Here is a 22,175-nt window from a genome sequence, read left to right as displayed (position 1 = left end):
CGGGGTGTGTGTGTGTGTGAGTGAGAGAGAGAGATGCTGGATTGGATTAAGGGAGGAACAGAGGCAAGTGCAATTAATAGGAGCAAGCAGGATGTCACTATTGCAGTTGCTGTAGAAGAATGTGAGTGGGCATGGTGTTGGTATTTTTAAAGTAAATCTTGTATCCAGAACAGCCTAATGGTGTATTTTTGTGTGTCCAGAAGCCAGCAGTTGTGGTGATATAAAACTTGATTATCAAAGGTCAGTTTAGTGTAGGGGTTCTCAAACTTCATTGTACTGCAACCCCGTTTGGACAATAAAAATTACTACATGACCCCGGGGCGGGGGGGACACGAAGCCTGAGCCAGCCCAAGACCTGGGGAGGTGGGGGCTAAAGCTGAGGCCCAAGGACTTCAGTCCCAGGCAGGGGCCTGTAATTTGAGTCTTGACGCCCGGGGCTGAAGCCCTTGGACTTCAGCTTTGGTCCTGGGCCCCAGCAAGTCTAAGCCAGCCCTGGTGACCCCCATTAACATGTGGTTGGGACCCACTTTGGGGTCCCAACCCACAGTTTGAGAACTGCTGGTCTAGTGGATTCTTGTTGAATTACTATATTAAGTACTCTTAAAGTTAACACTATAGGTCCTTGCAGAGCCGTCCCAAGGGGACGGCGAATCGGGGCAACCACTCCAGGCCCCATGCTTTGGGGAAGCCCCGCGGGCTGGTGTGTTGGCTGGCGGTGGGTGAACTGCTGGCTGGGGGAGGCTACCCCCAACCCTGCCCCTTCCACCGGAGGGAGAGCGCGCGATGGCAGCGCTGCAGCCTCCCCCAGCAGCCCTGGAGTGCTGGGAGGGAGAGTGGGCATGGTCCTAGCCCCCTGGAGCCCAGCGGCAAGGCCCTGTGGGGGCGGAGTGTGGGCGGAGCCACACTTGGCTGTTTGGGGAGATGCTGCCTCCACTACCCACCCCCGGCGCGGTTAGTTCCAGAAGCGACATCACTTCCGCCCCAGGCACGACCCTGGATCCTTAGTTCATAAGGAGCTAAATAGGAAAGTGATAAGAGCAGTTAAACTCATGTCCTCCGCTCCCTCTTGCACTTTTTCTTTCTTTTTGCTTGACATGAAAGAGGCTTGGGGGCCTAACTAGTTGTTTCTCTTTCTGGCTAACTAGAAACCCTGATTCAATTTCTGAGTGATGTCTTTAAATCTCTTTACAAGCTTCCTTGCTCTTTAAATTTATGCTTGTGATGCTCTGTGTAGAGGTTGGTGTATTTAAAAAAAGGAGGTGTTAGTCCTTTTTGCCTTGGGCCTCTCCTGATGCTTCTCTGTGGAGGTGACAGTTAGGATTCTTTGAAGTAGAATTTAAGCATTTCAGTTAGGACACGGGGGCAGCACTAGAATTTACAGTTTGCTCCATGCAAAGTTAGCTCCGTGTGATAGTGGCCACGCCCCGGTGATCAAGTGCTGGATCTTACTTGGTAGCAAGAAAATGCATTCTAGTAAAATTGCTGTAGATACATAAAAAATGGCACAGCTGATCAGACTAGTGGTCCATTCAGCTTGGAATCCCATCTCCAATGGTACCAGTTACTTCAGAGGAGGTTGCAAGTAGGGGAGGTTTAGGTTGGATATTAGGAAAAACTTTTTCACCAAGAGGGTGGTGAAACACTGGAATGTGTTACCTAGGGAGGTGGTAGAATCTCCTTCCTTAGAAGTTTTTAAGGTCAGGCTTGACAAAGCCCTGGCTGGGATGATTTAATTGGGGATTGGTCCTGCTTTGAGCAGGGGGTTGGACTAGATGACCTCCTGAGGTCCCTTCCAACCCTGATATTCTATGATTCTAAGAATACCTATCATGGACAACTGTAAACTAACCATGGTGGAAGCTCTCCCCAACTCTGGCAGTGGTTGGTTTATGCCTCGAAGGGAGATACTTCCTCTAGCTTCAGGATTGTTATACACCAGCCAATGTAACTGTAGACATAACCATACATATTCTAGGTTTTATTTTTTCTCCTTTGCTTGGTGGAAGGGTTAAAATCAATACAAAGAGTGATGTGGTTAAACATTGTACTAAGCCTACTTTGCTATTGTTTGTAAGATTTGGTGGTGCTGTGATAGTTTCAGAAAAGATTTCTTGGTGTCCCACTGTACTGTACCTTTCACTTTGTTGTAGTATCCCCTTGTTATAACAAAATATTGAAAAAGCTAGAAAAAATTTATATTGGAAAATATTCCTCTCTCCAAATATAAATGCAAAAGTTCACATGACACACTGATGAAGACATGTGTCTGGAGTTGCTGCCGTTGCTATGGTAGAGTAAGTATTTGTTTTTAATTGAATAATCTGCAGATGGTAATGCAGAGCCTCTATAATACAGGCTGTGACCTTGACATGCTGTGGAGAGGCCTGTTTTGCAGCTGACTGCTTCCTCTGTGGTTCCCGAATTCTACAGATGCATGAGTCTCCAAAAATACCCCAAACACTATGTAAATGGTTCATAATTAGTCTTTTGAAAATCAAGGCCTTCCAATAATTGCATAACGTGTCACTGTTCTGTTTGTGTGGTTGAGAAAGGGGAAATTAAAATGAAAATTGGTTAGCTCAGATCTTGATTTTTTGAAACTGAAAAATACAGTGACGAGTCAGTAATTAGTAATCTCATCCCAAGAGATGCAGCATTTCACTCTAAAAACGACATGCTGTTTCCTATTCTCATATCATTCACTAAGAACCTAAATACAAGAAGAATTTCTCACCTCTTGCCAGCCTATGTATTTCACGTTCTTCCAAATTCCTGTGATGGTTTAGAAATCTCACAGATCTGTGCAAAAATGATTTCCTAATACACATTGGCAGTCATGATGCTAGCTCTTACACTACTATCAGCATTTAATAATATGAATGTAAATTTTAATATTGTTGGCCATGTAACTTCCTGCTTCTTTTATACATCTCATCAACACTGTATTGCTATGTGGTTCCACTACTAAATCGGAATAAATATCATTGACTGAAAAGTAGAGATGGGGTTTTGTTTGAGGGAACCTAACATTCCTAGCAATCAGAGCTCACAAACTTCCTTAGTTAAAACCACAGAAATAAGGAAATGAAAGGATAACGCTAAACTGTGGTGACTAACTCCTCCCGTTATGCCTAAATGTTGCAGTGCACACATGTAGGTTCAGTTTTGTATAGAGTCTTGCACATTAAGGTTAGTTACATTGGTCCGGATCCTCAAAGGGTCGATTTCAGCAGAAGCTAGGAGCTTAAAATACCTCTGGGGATCTGGGCCATTCTTCCAAAGTGTAGGACTGGGGATCTAGTTTGTTATAGCTCCCAAGTTCACTTACATTTTTAATAACCTGATCTCTTATTAAGCACTCTACATATAGCCCAGGGTTCTGTTGCCAGAGTTCTGGACCAGGTTGGGCACTACGTCTCCTTTTTAAAACAAAACTAAAAAGCTTCAAGGTAAAGTGGCATATTAGATAGAAGTCTGGAAGAGGACTGGGTGCGTTGCTTTGTTGGAATCTCCAGCCTTTGGGCAAACAGGAGTGCCAATCTCGATGTGTCCTGGATAATTCTGTATACTACAATACAACACAACTTCATTATTTTATTATGACTTCTATATAAACTCTACCTGAAAACATTTTACAGAACTAAATAAAACAGGACCGCTATATATCTTTTAAGTTTGAGGCTGTTTTTAACTTGATCAATTATTACAATACCTAATATGTGAAGGGCATTACAGAAGGGTTATACATTTGTTGGGAAAAGAGGTTTTTTAATAAAACATAAGTACAATCTAATATAGAGACACTAAGATTTAAGTAGAACAGTTTTGTTAGGAAAAGTTTTGGTTCCATGTTTGTTTGTTTTAATGTGAGACCCTCCCAGTGTGAAAAGTTTAGTGTTGAATTAGATTCTCTGTACGCTTTTTTTGTCTGCAAAGATAAACAAATACTTCCCTGTGTCTCTCTTTCCAACAGCTGCGGATAACTGTCTGGTCCTTGTGTACAAAATCTGTGTCTTATATCAAGTATCCCAAAGCTTGTCAGCACGGTGAGTGTATCATACCTAATATAGGAAAAGCATTTTTAGTATGGCAATAAAGGAAAATGGAATTTACATATAATCAAGCATACGTTTATGGTCAGGGTGTATTCAAGTACCTTTCTGCTGATGCTTGTAGATCACCTTGGAGGGACATGCATATCTTATTTAAGGTACGTCCGCACTTACAGCGGCATGTAGAGTACAGACACTGCACGCCCAACTAGCATGGGTATAAATAGCAGTGTAGACAGGGAGGTACAACTTAGGAAAGTAGAGTGACCTACACACCTGAACACTAGGGTGTATATCTCCATGTCTCTCTACATGCCCAAGCAGTATCTTCTACATCTAAACTGCTATTTTTAGCAATTAATGTCCAGCTGCCAGAGCTTTCTCCACCTCATTGAAAGGCTCTAGTAGTGAGGAGGCAGAGGGGAAAGGCTCCAGCAGCTCCCCGCTGCCAGAGCCATTAGCCATACACCATGGTGACAAGTGTGGACACAGCCTGCCTTATACTGGGGAGTGTAGCTATGTGTACCCTACATGTCCCCACAAATGTAGACAAGGTCTTACTGAGCTCAGTACCAGTGCACTACCATTACTGTTTGTGTGAACCATGGGAGCTAATCTGCAGTCATCCTAGTCTTACTAGGAACGAGAAGTAAATATTACATTTAGCATATGCACCTATCCAACTTCCAAACACCAGTGAAAAAGAAGAGATACTGAACAAAACCACTGCCAAGTCTGCTAGAAATCAGTGATATAGTATTTCATGTAGCTAGTATAGCTAGAGATTGGATTGTGACACAAACCCAGAACAAAAAATGTGGAGTATAAGTATCCCCTCTCATTGCTCATCTTTTTGTTATGCACCTGTATTCAGTCCTCATATACATGTGTATATAATGGTGACAGACTCTGGGATCCTGCACAGAGACTCAAGGCTCCTCAGAGTCTTCTTTAATGTCAGGTGTTTGAATCACGTAGGAAGATTGAGTATTTACTGTTGAGTCAGTAGCAGGTATATTTTGTTACCTGAAGGCAGGATGGAAGAGAGGCTGAAATATCCCTCTTGCAGAAGCAAAGGGAACTAGGGTGGGAACAGGAAATTCTGTAGGGAAAATACCAGGTACAGCCAAGCTTGGTAAGGGAGATCTGAGATTGAAACTTCTTGAATTACCATGAAGGTCAAAACCTAGGAAGGAAGGAAGATTGGCCTATGTACAGTGAAGTACTCTTCAGAGAAGGGTGGGAACTCCATCTGTTTACAGTTTTTTAGATTATAGGCTCTTTGGGACAAGTATTTTGTGTGCTTGAGTCTCAGTGAAGTGCCTAACACGCTTTTTGGGCATCTAATAGGTATGCCAAAATGATTTCCAATCATCATTCACATTTTTCTGAATAAATTCTTACTTCCAGCTGATTTGGCTCATAATTGTTTTCAGCTTTGGTGCTTCAATAGGGCCAGTTTCACAAGTATATATATTACTGGTCTGGACTGTATTTTCTAATCTCTCTGGCAGGAATAGCCTTCACGAAGGATGGTCACTATATGGCATTAGCAGAGAGGCGTGACTGCAAAGACTTCATTAGCCTCTTTGTATGCAGTGACTGGCAACTACTGAGGGTAAGACATGTCCTTGCCTTCCATTGCTATTGCACAGATTTAAAGTGTACTCTGCATAGTGTAGAGTCTAACTAAATCATTGAACAACTCTAATGCTCCACTGTAGACTCGGCGATTCGGGGCATTTCCTCTGATGGCTTCTTCCTTGGCCTGCAGGTGTGTGGGGAGGCAGAAAAATTCTGCTTAGGAAACCACATTCAGGAATGATAAAGCACTGCATTCTTTTTTTTTTTACTGTGAGAAGCATTCAGATGTTCTGGCATAATCCGAGCAATCCTGCTGACAGTAAAATACATTGCCGCAGCACCATGATCACAACTTGCTTTTGCCAAAATGATGATCTGAACAACAAGTTACAACATAAGAGAATTTGTGTTCTTTTTATTACAAAGTGCACTTTGTTTCAAAAGATCTTAATTTTTGTATAGTTTGGTAGGAGAAAATAAGGAAGCAGTGAATGTCGTGTATTATAACAAAAGGAAAGGAAATGTTTCTAGTCTATGCATTCAGACATATAAAAGGATGTGCTAACTCTATAAGATAGATATATAATGTTTTTATATATGTTTTTTTTAAATGTGTAAAGGTAATGTGATACTAATTTAGGATTTTACTTTTAAAGTCAGGTGCAACCATACATTTTAAGTACAGTTTTTAAAACTGTTTCATTGTTTTATTTTCTTTGCATTTGGGAAGCATTTTGACACTGAAACTCAAGACCTATCTGGGATTGAATGGGCTCCTAATGGCTGTGTGTTGGCAGTGTGGGATACTTGTCTGGAGGTATGAGAAAATACAGATTATTTCTGAAGATCTTGAACACTTAATTAAGGGCTCCTGAACATATATTAAGTAGTTTTCTGGCTGCTACATAGAATGCAGTACCTTTTAAAAAAATAAAATAAAATGAAGGGCTTTAAGAAACAATTTGTAGTATTGTACTTAGGTATTGGTGATGGGCGTCAAAACACTGTTGCTTAGATTGCCATATAAACTCATTGTTACCAAATTATGAAAAAATACAAGTAGGATAATTTTAAGTATCTTTTAAAAAAAAAAAAAATTTACCAACTTGGTTTTAAAAATTGCAGAAGATTCTAGTAACTATCCAAATAAACAACTGCAGAATTAGTTTATAAGATATAGAAAAGGGAAATTCCATTTTGAACATCTGTGCACTGAGATGGGGATGGTTTTTAAAAAGGAGTTATGTACTCTCTGTTAGTTTTTAACAGTGTCACTTGTCTTTAAATCAAATGAATTTGTGTTACAGTATAAAATCTTGCTGTACTCCCTTGATGGCCGTCTGCTGTCCACATACAGTGCATATGAATGGTCACTGGGTATTAAGTCAGTTGCCTGGAGTCCCAGCAGTCAGTTCTTGGCGATTGGCAGCTATGATGAAAAGGTAAAAAAGGAATTTAAACCCATTCAAGTCAGTTGCAAAATGTTGTCATAGCAATCCCCTCTTACTACCTTACTACTTACCTTGAAATAGGTGCGTATCCTGAACCACGTGACTTGGAAGAAGATTACAGAGTTTGAACACCCTGCGACTATTGCTAACCCAAAGATAGTAAGTATAGAATGGGGACCCTTTGGATCCTTAGCAGCAGTTTGTTTTGATATCTTTGGTAAAAGCTTTTTTACTTGGACTGAAATCCTGCTGATTTGCAAATGCTGCTAAGGAAATTGAATGAAAATGTTGAAGTAAGGAAAATAGATTAATCATTTTTAGTTGACTTCTTTCAGTGAATTCTCTTCTCTTTTTCCCCTCCATCTTCCTTTTCTCTATGTAAGGGAGTCATGGATAATTACTGTTAAGTACTCTATCTTCTGATAGAGGTGGTGGCTGTGTTTACAGACTGGGTTTGCATGTGGTGGTGTACCCAAGTGCTCAGAAGCTGAACATGAATGAGAACTTTGTATATCTCAGCGCTATACAATTTGCAGTGTATGAATAGTGTTGGATTTGATTTGAAGTGTCTTATGGTGACACCTAATTTCATATGTATAGGCAAATCTAGCTCAGTTAATGAGCATTTTCTGTAAATGTTTGTCACAATCTTTTTTTTTATCCTTGCACATGTGAAGAGTTTGTGGCCACAGTTTTTTTACAGTTCTCAGCAGGGAGATAACTGTATATTCTACTTCAAAATCACAGGCTCTCTCTGTCCCCACCCCTTGTGAGGAAGAATCTCCACTGGTAGTAGTAGTAATAATAATACAGCCAATAGAAGGGACGGAGCAGGTCTCACATAATATGCTATATTAAGGATCAGTGTTTGTGGTGTGCAGACTTAAATAAAAAAAATTCATATAAATCTATCGTTGCTGCTTATCAAGGAATCTGGCAGGCAGAATATGCTTTAGTAAAATGTCTCCTTGCTAGAAAACCATTTTAGTTCTGTGGTAGCGGTCTTCATTATTGCTCTTTATTTTCTCTTCCAGTCAATGTGACTCAAGCATTTTAGATATAAACCTGGCTGCCAGACTAAGTGCTCCAACACCCAAATGTATCCGTTATCCTTCAAATTCAGAATTAAGAATAAAAATCTAAACTTGAGAGGTAGAATGAGAATCAAATGAAATAGTTCAGTCCCTTTCCATTGGAAAGAAGACAGCTCCTGCTAATAAAATTAGATTGGGAGCTCCAATTTAGTCATGTTGTTAGCATTTCATCACTGTTTCCTTTTAGCATTATCCCATTAACATTGCTTGTTTGCAGTGGTTCTCAATGGCATGGAATGAAATATTGCATGTCCTGCTGTATTAAAGATTGCAGTTATATTACCAAATTTACCTTCAGTTGGTAAGGGATGGGAAGGTGCATTCTGTGTGACTCATTTTACATAAGCTCTCAAATGATAACGATTGGATTATTTGAGTTCCATACAATGTCCATTTCTGAATTACATAATTGCTTTTTCTAATTGTGGGCCCAATTTTCAAATATGGCCACCATCAGATCTCAAAATTTAGCATTTCCATGCCCAAATCTGCCTGCTCCCAGTGTACCATAGCAAAGAGCATTGAGAAACACTGTACATTTAAAATGAATGTGCCTTAGTGCTCATTTTGAGCATGGGATGTGGAGGACTCAACACACTAGGCTCAAATCTTGCTAGGCCCTTTTGTGAAACTGTCTTCTCCTTCTGTGTAGATTGTATATAAGGAAATGGAGAAATCCCCAAGAGTTGAAACAGAGAGCCTTGCTTTCCCTCCAGCCAGAGCGCAAGCCAGCTCTCTCTTCAGCACACAGAGTAAATGTAAGCAAACTAAAATGGACCACTTTAGAATACCTGTGATGTAAAATATTTAAGCCTTGTAAATCAACATTATAGCTCACTTTGCCTCTGATGGCAGGGGCAAACCTTAGGTTGCTAAGGGGAAGCCCATTCAATTAAATGCAAGACTTCAAAGGACATGTTTTCCTCGGCTAAAAAGGATGATGGTTGCAGAATGGGGCTAAAGGTGAAGATCTTAACTTAAGGGCAATGAAGGGCTCCAGGAGAGGCAGGGCAAACTTTTGGGGGTCAGTGTGAGTAGAAGTGACAGACAACCCGCCCCTTCCCAATGTTGTTTTATTTGTGCAAAATGTGCCTCAGAACAGGGTGATTTTTGGCTGGTTTAAGTCTCTGCAACAGTGATATTTCTTGTCTAGAATTATATTAACTGCTGCAGATGATGCAGAGTATACTCATCTTATTGTAGGAGGCTTCAATCAAGGGGAATTTCCACACTTAAAAAAATTCAGAAGATGTGACAACCTAAAGCCTCTCTAGCTGCCTGTACTGATAGAAATGCTGCCTTTTTGTATGGTCAGGTGGAAAAACGGGTGGCTACATCAGGAAGGGTACATTATTTTTATCTAACAAGTTCTGACCATGAATTTTTTTTTAATATTTCTAATTTAACACCTTTACTTTTTCAGACAACAGTCCCTGATCTCTTTACTACTACTGATATTTGAGTTGAAGTTCAGCATATACTATTATAGTGCTGAGCAATCATTAACTAGTTCAACTTCATTATTCCCTTGCCTTACATGAGTGTTAATATATGAGATTTCAGAGTAGCAGCCGTGTTACTCTGTATATGCAACAAGAAAAGGAGTACTTGTGGCACCTTAGAGTCGAGTCTAGTCTCTAAGGTGCCACAAGTACTACTTTGCCTATATGTGAGATGTTATAAAACATGGGTCGGAGTTAGGAGATCTTGGTTGTATTCATAGCTTTGTTTCAGACTCTTCTGTGTACCTGTTTTTCCTTCTGTAAAAAGGAGAAATACTATCTGACAGGTATGTTGAGACAAAGTTTGTAAAGATCTTTTGGATGGAACATCTTACAGAAGTGCAATATATTACTATTTTCCTATCATTTCAGAGATAACTGTTAACTGTTTTTAGAAATATTATCGCCATGTCCATATGGACTTGCTTGTTATAGTGCTTGTATTTCAAATTTCAGATGACATTTCCCAGGTACCAGTTTCTTTACAGTATGTCAAACCAGTTGCTGATCGGGCAAATCCCAGAATAGGAATTGGAATGCTGGCATTTAGTCCTGATAACTGTTTCCTGGCAACCAAAAATGGTTAGTACCTAGTAGGCTATATTTTAAAGGAGAAACCCTTTTGGTTTTATCTAGGTCTTGTTGTTTCTGCTATAAATAAACAAGTAAATTACTTAATTGTGAATTATTTGTATTCTGGCCGCAGCTAGAGGCCCCAGTTGGGATTGAGGCTAGCACTGTACACAGAGGGAATTCAACCTTTAGCATAAACCACTAAGCTGTGGGACCAGCTATTAATTGCTGCATGAACTCATAGCCTTGACTTTAAGTACCATGTGCTAAATTATCTCCCTTCATATTTACCTTAGCTCACTATACTGTATGCATAATCTTAGCTAAAATCCATCTCCCCTCCCCGCACAAAAGTAATTTTCAGAAATTTTCAAAATATTAGTAATTTTTGCATTAGCAGGAACTGTGGGAGTTCTGGACTTTTCATCTAACCTTTTCCCTGGTAGATCTGGATCTCTCTATCGGGATAGAGCATTCCTGGTGCTAAGGTGTTATCAATGAAAGGGGGGGAAAAAATATCTTAGGAAACTGGTGGAAGGGGACGGGGGGGGGGCTTAATCCAGTTCCTAGCTGAGAAATGTTCACATGACAAAACCCACCAATAGTGGCATCTCTATGTAGTTTTAGAAAAGCCAGTGAAGGAAAGTTCTACAGATTGAATTACTCTTTTTGTCCTAGTGGCAGTTTCCCCAAAGTGAGGACTAAGGCGCACTGCTAGGGTACTGCTGTACTGTACTTAAGACTGCAAGCCCTCTGCACACATTCAACATCCACAGTGATGTCGCCTTTCACCGTTTCTTAAAGGGATAATGAGTTAAAGGTTATGAATCTTCAATGCTAGTTGCCCAGACTTTTCTGCACCAGTGCTGCAAGCAGTAGAGTAGATAGGTTACTGGTAGTGAAACCCATTTAATGTGAGATATTGCAATGACATTGCATATAGTGTTATGTTCCTTACAGTATTCTAACCATTTCCCTGGCCATTTCTAACAGATAACATTCCTAACGCCATCTGGATCTGGGATGTTCAAAAGCTGAAACTGTTTGTAGTCTTGGAGCAGTTGTATGCTGTTCAGTTGTTCCAGTGGGATCCACGTCAACCTCGACTTGCCATATGTACTGGGAATAGCAAAGTGTACCTGTGGTCCCCAGCAGGGTGCGTGTCAGTGCAGGTACCAATGGAAGGTAAGGCCACCTAAAACTACTGCTGCAAGTCAGAATCATTAGTTTAATTAATGTATATAAACGATTGTACTGTTAGTGATAGTGATGTTTTGACTGCTTGAAGTGATCAGACATTTTGGGTGTTTAGTCACATATTCCCTACATTCAAGAGATTATGGGTAGAATGGCACATAAAGCTTACATCTAAGGTAATTAAGTTATTGCCCTAGCATGGTAATTTATTGACATGTAAATCGAAACTTCAACGCTTTGCTTTCATATCAGTTAATTTTATATGGAAGCTGTAGCTGTCTGGTATACCAAATGCCAAAATAAGAACTGTGTAGTGCCTACCATACTTTTGGGTACTTTAAAATTAATTACTTTTTGTGGTGCTTTTAGAATTTTAACATGAAATCTGAATCTTAAATCTACTCCAAAAAGGCAGAATTAAGGTTCCTATCTATCCTTTCCTCTATTCCAATCTGCAGGTACACAGTAAGATCTTTCAGTGGACTGGCATATTAGCTGGCTAATTGCTTTATAAATATCTTTCCTACTTGCAAGTTAAACATTATATTAAATATAGCATGCTTCTTGGCTTAGTAGTTCTTCCATGGAAGAAAATTTTACCTTCAGTGTCAGGTTGCAGATCTTTGCAACAGTGATCAATTTTGTGATATTTACTTGCATTAAAATATGGTCAATCTCAATTACAATGGTATATACAGTATATACAGAATTTTGTACTCAAGCCTCTTATCTCTTACTGATGAAATTACTAAGCTATTCCAAGTAACAAGATTTCTGGAACAGAACTATTGTAACTCTTGATTTCTTGCTATTTATTTCTTTAATTTGTATCTGCAGGTGACTTCCAGGTCCTCTCGCTTTGCTGGCATCCTAGGGGGGACTCCATAGCACTGTTGAGTAAGGATAATTTTTGCATGTGCTACTTGGAAAGAGAAGAGGTAAAATAAGAGCAGATAATGGAACCCCTCCCTCTGCCCCCCAAGGCTAGAAAAGCCTGCCTTGCAAATGGATCTTTGAAAAAGTGCTGCTATATCTATATGGAACAGATGAGAATGGGCAGGCCCTCGTTGTTCAGCAGGAAGAGGTTCTATACTAATAGAAAATCTTACGTTTGGGGGAGTGTAAGAAGACTCCCTTAGGTGAAGTACTGTGATAGTTACTTTAAATGAAGTGTGTTCGACAAAGGAATTTAGAAAGAGCTCTCTGATTTTGCAACTAAAATTGTGGAAAGTAGCAGTCTTGATTTTATGAAGTTTTAGGGTTCAAAGACTTAAACCTTATTTTGAACTTTTGTCAAAATATTTTCTAAAATGGTATGTTTGTAAATAGTGTATAGAGGTTATTTAATTTGTATAAATGTCAATAAACATTTTGATAGCTTCTGCTAGTGTGGCTACAAACTATCAACCCAGCACTATCCTAAATAAGTGTAGAATCCTCTCTATTAATATTCTGAGCTGGAACTGAGGTTTGAAATGCACATGTACATATCACTATTGCTGTCACCCTGATTTCAAGTGGACAGTGAGTAACTACATACCATTGTACATCAATCCCTATTCCCCCCCCAAGGACACAAGGTTCAAGAAAGAATAAAAGGCAATTTTCCAGCTATTTTCATGGAGTAGTGTACAAGTTCATAGACTAGTCTTTGCATTTGGTCACTCAATACAGTGAGTGCTCTCTTCTATTAGAATTAAATATGGAATGAAATGCATATAGTTGTTAGACCCTGAATACTTGTAAGTTTTGAATACAGAACAGTTACTGCAGTTCTGAAGAGTTATTTTATCATTTTAGCCATGAATAAGTGTTGATGTTATCAAGTGCAACTGTGTGAGAACCAGTTTGCTTTACCAACTAAAATGTTAAGCTGGCATCATATCAGGCCCTGAACAGTGTTCCTCTAAATTATAGATTGTATAGAATAGCATTTGAAAAAAGGACAGGCGAGATTCTTACCATGACAGTCTCGGCCTCACTCTCACCTGCTTTAGTTGTGGGGAGAGGATTTCACATAAGATGTTTTAAAGAGACTTAATCACAGAAATGTGGAGTATCAAATTGGATGGACTGGAAGTAGTGTGTAAGAATTCCATAACAATTGGAGAGGAGGTGGTCCATCTTGATCACACCAGATGCTTCAAAGGAAGGTACAACAGATGCCCTGATAAATTGCTTACTACAGATTTTTTTTCTTATCAGTTTGTGCTTGGTTTATGACCTAAAGCATGAGGGTTTATATCCCTGCTTTTACAACATCTAGTGTTCTACCAACTAAAAACCGGAGAACAAAGATGGCTAAGTTTATCTTTACTGCAAGATTAACAAAAGCTAGACACTGATGTCTTAGAAAAGAACCCATATTGACAACATGCAGCTGTTTGCATTTCAGAGCCACATTCAAAAAACATGTACAGTTTATTTCAAGTTAAAACGTAAAAAAATTTTAACATACCAATTCCACTGCTGCACAGCATATCACTAACATGTTGAGAGGCAAAGAAATGCTTCTGATAAAATTATAGATTAAGATGGTCTGTATAAAGGATTCATCCACAGTGAAACTTGTCACAGTAATCTCATGCTGTAGTTCTGTTCAGTATCTTTGTATACTACTGCATTTAAAGCTTGCTGTAACTACTGAATTTACTTTCTACAACTTAAATGGAAGATCACATAAGACTGAAGTACAATACTATGACTAAAGCTTCCCCTCTCCAACAACTACATGGCCACATAAATTACAAAAACCTGACTTTGGTGCTATTGTACTCTGGTCCATGTATTAAACAAAAACCCCCACAAAACAAAACCAAAAACAACAAAATACACTTTTGCTAAGGAAATATAAAGCTACTCAAAGTAGAATTCCCTTTTTAATTATAAGACTACCATTCCCATGTTGCATTAAAAGTAACTTCATAGGAAGGCAAAGATATCCTTTAACTGTCTTTTTGAAATTGGCTATTCTATTTTAAGGTCTTTCTTTAATAGATGGCTGCAAAGAGAAGCCATAAATAAGATAAACCTGCAAATTATACAGATTCAGGTTTGATAGCTATTTAAAAGAGACCAGTGACATTACTCAAACACCACTTCAACTTACAAAATAACTGTTCGATTCCACTGGTTAGGAGAAGACATAACACTCTAGTTTTGACCAAATTAGCTGTCTTTGCTAAAGAATGAGTTCTTTAAAAATTTGACACTGAATTAGTTAAATTCCTGAGATTACTGTAATTTAGACATTAGTACCTTCTTAGCCAATATAAAATCAGTCTCAACTGCACATGAAATGATTTCATTGCAATTGAATCCTTATGTAAATATAGCTGTGGCATGAACATGCAATGTATCTACACTGGATAGTGATATGGAATATTTGTCACAGATGAGTCACACTCAGTAAGGAAAGACCTTTAGCTTGAAATGTAAGAGGAAATATCATTGCTCACTAGACTTGCATACAAATAGTGAGTGTAAGTTAAATCCAGGGTACTTTAAAAATGCAACTACCCTGTGACCACCTGAACTCAATAGCTGACTTATCCATGAACTTCATAACAGTAGTGACTGTTCTGTGAAAGTCATTCATTCTGCAACTAACCAATCCTTTTTATCCACACACTTCATTCATTTTTGTTCTTTTCTGCCATGTACTGAGTCCTCCCAACTCTTTCTCCATGATACTAATCTCAAATCACTTTCCCTTTTAGTGGATTGATTACAATGAATTTAAAATCCAATTTTTCCTCTTGTCATGGAGTAGCCAAGCTTGGCCTCATTGTTGATGAAAGACATCAATCCCACGTAAGTTTCAATAAGAAGAGGGCGCTCCAGCACTAGTACTCCATTGGCCCTCCCTGGCAATGGACACTCTTTATGGGCCTTCTTCACAGCTTGGATTAATTGAGTCTTAAAGTTTTCCAACTAAGGGGGAAAAACAACATTTTAAGTATACCTACTTACTTTTGACAACTTAATATTTTCCCATTATTTGAAAATCTGTTGCTAGTTTGCTTACAAAGGCAGAATTATACTGAAAAGAGCCACTGCTGCTGAAACAGAAGATTACTAACATATATAAAGTTCGCAAAAAGAAAAGGAGTACTTGTGGCACCTTAGAGACTAACCAATTTATTTGAGCATAAGCTTTCATGAGCTACAGCTCGCTTCATCGGATCACAAGTACTCCTTTTCTTCTTGCGAATACAGACTAACACGGCTGTTTCTCTGAAACCTGTCATATAAAGTTGTAATTGTTATACATAAGACTACATACATCCTAGAATAAATTCCACATGCTAGCATATACTGATGCCAGTAGTTTCAAACGAGAACATGCTTTCCTAAATGAGATGTTTGCATAAAGATCAGCTATAACAGTAATTTTTTATAATAAATGCTTAGCTCTACAACTGTCCACAACTGATAATTTGTTTACCCTAAGGGCTCTCCTTTTTAAAAAAAGCCACTGAAACATGTGCGCACATAGGAGGGGTATATATTTTGGAACTACATATAATTTACTAGGATTCTTCTAGAATTACAAGGTACAAACACTCCAGGTAAAGCCTAGACCTCTTTGCAGGAAAGAAGGTTGATAAAACTCTACCTACAGTTTAAGGAAATATTTTCCTTTTTCAGCTTCAGTGTTTTTTTTGTAAATTTGGAAATCATTGCAACCTCATTTTCGCTATATGAACATGATTTGAAGAGTCAACAAGACTTGCCTGATTACTTCTAGCAACAGGCAAGCAGCAGCACTACCCTGCTGAAATAGATGGAGAGCATAGAAAAAGCTTGGCTAGTCTCTTTACATTTATTCTCTGCTTCCATCATCAAGTCATTTTCAAAAGAAGGTAAATTCGTAAGAACTGTATCCAGCTTAAATCATCGTGATTTATATCTAATACAGTATAGAAAACTTCCTTACTTGGCAAAGGGATGCAATCTTCTCATCAGCATTTGCCATTGGATGTTCCGTAAAAGTAGCATAGGGCACATTTGTGGACCATGGATTCCATCGGTTTATGAAGGATGCACGACTTTGCTTATCCCATTGAATTCGAATACCAATGCCTTCTCGCCTAACAAATTTGAAGACACCACGTATTTGATAGGGTAGGCCTTGAAGCTCTTTTAGAGCAGGTTAATTAGCTTTTTTTGGAAACATTTCTGAATACCTTAATGAAAACTAAAGTCCATTTTAGAATTTTAAAGTTTTTTTTCTTAGATGGTAATAGTCTCTAAACAAATATCAGCATAGTTGAAAATCAGTTATTTATACCAGCTCCCAAATTAAGATTGTTTAAATGACAAGTTGTATGAAAGATTAAGTTTATTAAAATTAAACATGCAAGTCTTCCACATTTATATTCATGCAGCCTAATATATCCTGGTCTATGGTAAGACTAATACTCAATATAATCTGATTTACTTACAAGTTTCTAATATAATGCTAATACTGAACAATTAAAATAAAATTACAGGACTGCTTACAAAGACTTTCCCCAAAATAAAGTATAGTCCATGTTAAAGAATATTTCAGGAGTAAACTGTTTTCAGTCTAAATAGTAACTGTTAATTTTGCTTCCCTGCTGATCAACCAATTTCAATAATTTTTTAATTACAGCAAAATCAAAACTTATTAATACAAATAAACTGAAAGGCTATCAAACTTGATATATGGCTAATGATAGACTAATAGCCTTAACATTAGCAGTATCATTAGAAACTTAAAAAAATAAAATAAAAATGAAAACTTACTTATTCAGTGATTTAGGTGGGAACTCAAATTCTCCAACAGAAATAGTGTCAACTGCACTGAGTGATATTCTAGTAACCTGCTGGCACTGCAAGCTGATGAAGTCATATTTACAGATCAGAAGGGACCAGTCAGTGATAAGAACCAGACGCTCCTTCTCATTGTTCCAGTGGTCAACTCTTGTAAGACAAACAGTAAAAACTCTGGTAATCTTCTATCCTTTTAGTAGTTTGACTAAAATATGTAGTAGTTTGACTAATACAATAGCAACTGAGAATTATTTAAGCAACAGCAGTATTATTCTGTAGAAAATTCAAATAATGGTGATGCTGTATTTCCCATTCATTGCTATTTTTATATAGGATTGACAAGAGTTTGAAAGCATGTTTCAAATACACAGAATATAGGAAAAACTACTAATGAAGACTTTTAAAGATTAAGGGAAAAGCTTCAGATGAATATATAAGCAGTTTGTAATGTTTTAATGCTTGCACAAATCTACAGCTTTTTTACAATAAAGGCCAATGAATTCTCATATAGCTGACTGTTGTTTTGCTGGAAGTACCAGTGACCATGGGCCATGTTTCTATATGCATTGGGGAAACAATTGCTTCTATCACATCAGTGCGTCTCCATTTCTGGCTCTTTAGTACTTAACTATTGTAGCAGTCTAGAGTAGACTATGGCTTTCACTCTCAATCACCACTGAGGGGGCACTGACTCCTTAGAGGATTCAAAACAGTGGATTAAAATGCAGCTTTAGTAGATGGTAGAATTAGTGTTTTTCTCTGAAAATAAAACTAAGAATTTTGTATGATGGTTTAAAAAGAGTCACTGTTAAAGTAAAGCTGACTACACCAAAACTGCTCCCCTCTTTAAAAAAACACAATCCTAATTCACAGGCTGGGTAGCCAACCAAAGGATAGCTGAAGTGCAGGTGCTTACATGTCTTGCTGACCTTCTGCCAGTTCAGCTCTTACTAGCAGGCACAGGATTGAAATTGACAACTTTCCTTGGTCTGTGAAGTGCCTAGAGCTGAGGAACCCTGGAGCTGAGCACAGCTATGTTTTGGTCCCTCCCAACACAGTTTAGGAGCGATACGGGATATTAAAATATAGACTGCAATAATTTGTGTTTAATAGGACATGGGACTAATTTTGGAGTCTGACCAAGATTGAGAGTCCTTCATTTAAACAATTAATTGCTTGGGCTTTTGATAAAGCCAAGTCTATAATATATTCTATTCCAATATAAGACACCAGGTGGGTGAAGTAATATCTTATTGGGCACACCTATACTGCATTCCAGAACTAAAACATTTACCAGGTTTAAATTGATCAAAAGAAAGCAGGTAAATGAAGCAACTGTATATATAAATAAATCAGATGGTGGACCAACAGAGGAGAGTTCAGGATATACTAGCAAACATGGGATTTTAAGTGATTTGTAAAAGCATTTTACAAATATTGTCAATACAATAATATATAAAACATGCAGTAAAAAGATCTTGGTTTTAAGATAAATGTTGCTGGATGAACTGTATACTAAAGACATGAATTTTGTGTCAGATTTGCACAAGAAAGCTTTACTCCCATTACTTGTGAGTTTCACACAGATAGCAAGAGAATTTGTAATAGGTGTGCAGATCCAGGAGAAAAATTTGTCCTGAAAAGCTAAGAAAAGTTCCATTTGTCTATTAGTACTGTTACTTACTCTGTTAGCAACCACACACTTTGCACCTCTCCATCTTCAGTGGGCATCACAACAACACGAATCTCATTTACTGCCTGTTCTATAGTTCCAGGCTAAATCAAAGAAAGAATCAGGTTTTATATTTCTCTAGTTACGTATTCCTGTTTGCAACTTCTTGACAGAGTCATGCTGTTTTACATTTCAGCAGGTTCTGAAACTGAGTTACTATATAGCACCTATCTACCAGGACCAGGGCTAGAGATCTGAGAGGCAAAGACCTAACAGATTATTGTAATCATCTAGTGGGGATCAGGTGGTTGCTCCCTATTGTCTCCTCCTGGCCCTTCTCTATCTCAAGCAATGGGACGTCCACTACTTCCTTTAAAAGATTATTCGATATTCTAACTGGCCTCTCACTTCTAAACCAGTCTGGGGTTTGTCACCTCTTGCCCCTGTCAATAGAACCACCACCACATTTACATTTCTTTTTTGTGGTCTAGGTTCCCAAACTCTTTTCTCGGAGATTGGGTTAAGCTCTGGCAGGGGGCTCTGGGAATTAGGAAATGAGAAAGTAACTACTTTCTCTAATTCCTTAAGAGCCACCTGCATGATCTATACCCAATGGAGAAAGCTATGGCATGAAAGCTGATCACCGCACTCTCACTCTTGGGAACAAAGGCCAGGATTGCGGGAGTGGGATGGAGAGGAAACAGACGAGGGTAATTTATATCACCAGGAACGGTGGAGGAGGAAAGGAGCCCAGGTACTGAAACATTCCTGGCCCTGAGGGCCTCTCCGCAGAGGTGAACAGCAGGGTGCTGGGGGTCTGGTTTTCTCATTGAAACCGAACGGGGTTTTCTAAACAAACATCATTTAGTGCAGCAACCCCTCCCGGCTGCGTCTGTCCCCAGAAGCGCCGGCGCCCCCCCCCCCGGGGGAGGCGCACGGAGCCCAGAGCCGGCGGCGGCGGCGCCCCCCCCCCCGGGGGAGGCGCACGGAGCCCAGAGCCGGCGGCGGCGGCGCCCCCCCCCCCCGGGGGAGGCGCCCCCCCGGGGGAGGCGCACGGAGCCAAGCGCTGCTGCGCCGACAGGCGAGCGGGCTCCCCGTTTCCTCCCGCTCCCCCCACCCCGCGCAGGGGCAGGGCGCGCGGCTCTAGGCCCCGGGCCGGCCCGGGGGGCGGCGGCCCCGGCCCGCACCCGGAACACGAAGTACTCCTTGAGGCGGCCGCCCCGGGTCGGGTTGCGGACGCTGAGGGGCCGCAGGGTCTGGCGGGGCGGCAGCGAGTCCCCGGGCGGGCTGAAGGGCACGTCGGCTTCGGCCGGCACCAGCAGCGCCGCCGCCCCGGCGGGGCCCCCGTCCGGGTCCCCCTCCACCGCGTCCCGCAGCTGCAGCATCGCCCGCGGGTCCCCCGGCGCCGCCCTCCGCCCCGCCCCTTCCGCTTCCGGCCTGCGGCAGCCCGCTTCCGCTTCCGGGGGGAGGGAGGGAAGAGATTGGAGAAGAGGCGGGGGCGGAGAAGGGATATGGGGCTGGGGTGACGGGGGAAGGGAAGAGGGGGCAGGGATGGGGTGAAGGGAGAAGGAATGGGGGATAGGGGGCTGGGGTGACGGGGGAATGGAAGAGGGGGCTGGGGTGACGGGGGAAGGGATAGGGGGAAGGGATGGGGGCTGGGGTGACGGGGGAAGGGAAGAGGGGGCAGGGATGGGGTGAAGGGAGAAGGAATGGGGGATAGGGGGCTGGGGTGACGGGGGAATGGAAGAGGGGGCTGGGGTGACGGGGGAAGGGATAGGGGATAGGGGGAAGGGATGGGGGCTGGGGTGACGGGGGAAGGGAAGAGGGGGCAGGGATGGGGTGAAGGGAGAAGGAATGGGGGATAGGGGGAAGGGATGGGGGCTGGGGAGATGGGGGAAGGGAAGAGGGGGCAGGGATGGGGTGAACGGGGAAGGGAAGAGGGGGCAGGGATGGGGTCAAGGGGGAAGGGATAAGGGGCTGGGGTGACGGGGGAAGGGAAGAGGGGGCAGGGATGGGGTGAAGGAATGGGGGATGGGGTGAAGGGGAAGGGAAGAGGGGGCAGGGATGGGGTAGAGGGGGAAGGATGGAACAGACGTTGGGGGGAAGGGATTGGGGGTAGAGGTGAAGAAGAAAGGGAAGTGGGGAGGAGGTAAAGGGAAAAGGGAGAGATACAGGGGATGTGAGTGTGGGGGAGAAAGGGGAAGGGTAATTAAAACATACAGCAACCTGCCCTCTGCAGAGTGGAAGCTGAGGGCTGCTCCTGCAGCCCGCCATGGTCCGTGTTATGGGGTGGAGGGATAGGGGGGTTGGGGGAGTCAAGGACTGAAGCTGATGTGAAGAGGGGTTGGGGGCTTAGTGCTACCTGTGTCAATAGTGTAGTCAATAGAGCTGGTTGGAGAATGTCCATCTGAATTAAATCTCAATTGAAAGTGGTAAAGAATTTTCCTATGAATGTTTCCCTGTCTAGCCAGCAACAGTGTTCTGTCTCCTCCATGTCATGGGCCTATCTTTCTGATGTCAGTAATTTACAATGGAGACTGTCCCAGAGTGTGGTCTGTGGAGCTCAATAATATGCCCCGCCTTCTTTAATACACATGTGTAGCCCAACCAAACTGGCAGTACTAAATGGGCTGGCTCAAGATGGGATATCACATGCTGGGATGTATCCATGAGCTGCCTGCCATATTAAAGATCAGGGTGATTTTGACCTGTTCCATTTAATGTACTTGAGTTTGGTCTTTGCGCTCTTAGCAAGTTGCCAATGAGTCTCTTGTCTGGGCAGAATGTGGGCACCTGAAGTATGGGAATAACAGATATCTCAAATTTCAGTGGATGTAAAGGGGTTTTGGGTCTCAAATCTAGGATTTGTCCCCTTTCTCATCACAATGGGGTCTATCAGTCAATGCAGTGGGTTAAGCTGGGAGAGGCGGCATTGTAACCTGTTTGGAAAACAAACAACTGTTGAGAAAACATTGAGAGACATAAAAGCAATAAACAAACTCTATAGGGACTGGAGAAGCATATTGGGAAAACTGCTTCAGCCTCAGTACCAGGCATATGTTTTTTTTTTTTTAAAGCAACACCTGGGTATGCAATTTTTACTGGCGTATTTCCCAGTGTTCTTACCTATTTTCACATAACACACAGTCAACCTGTGGAACTCTTTGCCAGAGGATGTTGTGAAGGCCAAGACTATAACAGGGTTCAAAAAAGAGCTAGATAAGTTTGTGGAGGATAGGTCCATCAATGGC

General features: G+C 40.9%; 2 protein-coding genes across 2 annotated transcripts in view; one reads left to right on the top strand and one right to left on the bottom strand.

Annotated features, from left to right (window-relative positions):
• Positions 1–14,397, top strand: part of WRAP73 (WD repeat containing, antisense to TP73) — a 29,319-nt gene extending 14,922 nt beyond the window's left edge. The window contains exons 4-12 of the mRNA XM_074934105.1: positions 3,974–4,046; positions 5,567–5,670; positions 6,367–6,453; positions 6,944–7,078; positions 7,169–7,246; positions 8,834–8,939; positions 10,140–10,265; positions 11,250–11,441; positions 12,291–14,397. Coding sequence (XP_074790206.1) covers positions 3,974–4,046; positions 5,567–5,670; positions 6,367–6,453; positions 6,944–7,078; positions 7,169–7,246; positions 8,834–8,939; positions 10,140–10,265; positions 11,250–11,441; positions 12,291–12,400 — 1,011 coding nt within the window. The 3' untranslated portion in view covers positions 12,401–14,397. The remainder of the gene's footprint in view (positions 1–3,973; positions 4,047–5,566; positions 5,671–6,366; positions 6,454–6,943; positions 7,079–7,168; positions 7,247–8,833; positions 8,940–10,139; positions 10,266–11,249; positions 11,442–12,290) is intronic.
• TPRG1L (tumor protein p63 regulated 1 like) lies at positions 13,799–20,309 on the bottom strand. Its single transcript, XM_074934106.1, has 5 exons — positions 20,112–20,309; positions 18,937–19,028; positions 17,226–17,402; positions 16,393–16,546; positions 13,799–15,386 (listed from the first exon to the last, which is right to left on the bottom strand). Exons 1-5 carry the CDS (start codon positions 20,307–20,309, stop codon positions 15,192–15,194), a joined length of 816 nt encoding a protein of 271 aa, XP_074790207.1. The 3' UTR covers positions 13,799–15,191.
• Between the last annotated feature and the right edge of the window lie 1,866 nt (positions 20,310–22,175).

The sequence above is a fragment of the Natator depressus genome, chromosome 18, assembly GCF_965152275.1.
Source record: "Natator depressus isolate rNatDep1 chromosome 18, rNatDep2.hap1, whole genome shotgun sequence".
NCBI lineage: Eukaryota > Metazoa > Chordata > Testudines > Cheloniidae > Natator > Natator depressus.
This window is presented reverse-complemented; position numbering and strand designations above follow the sequence as displayed.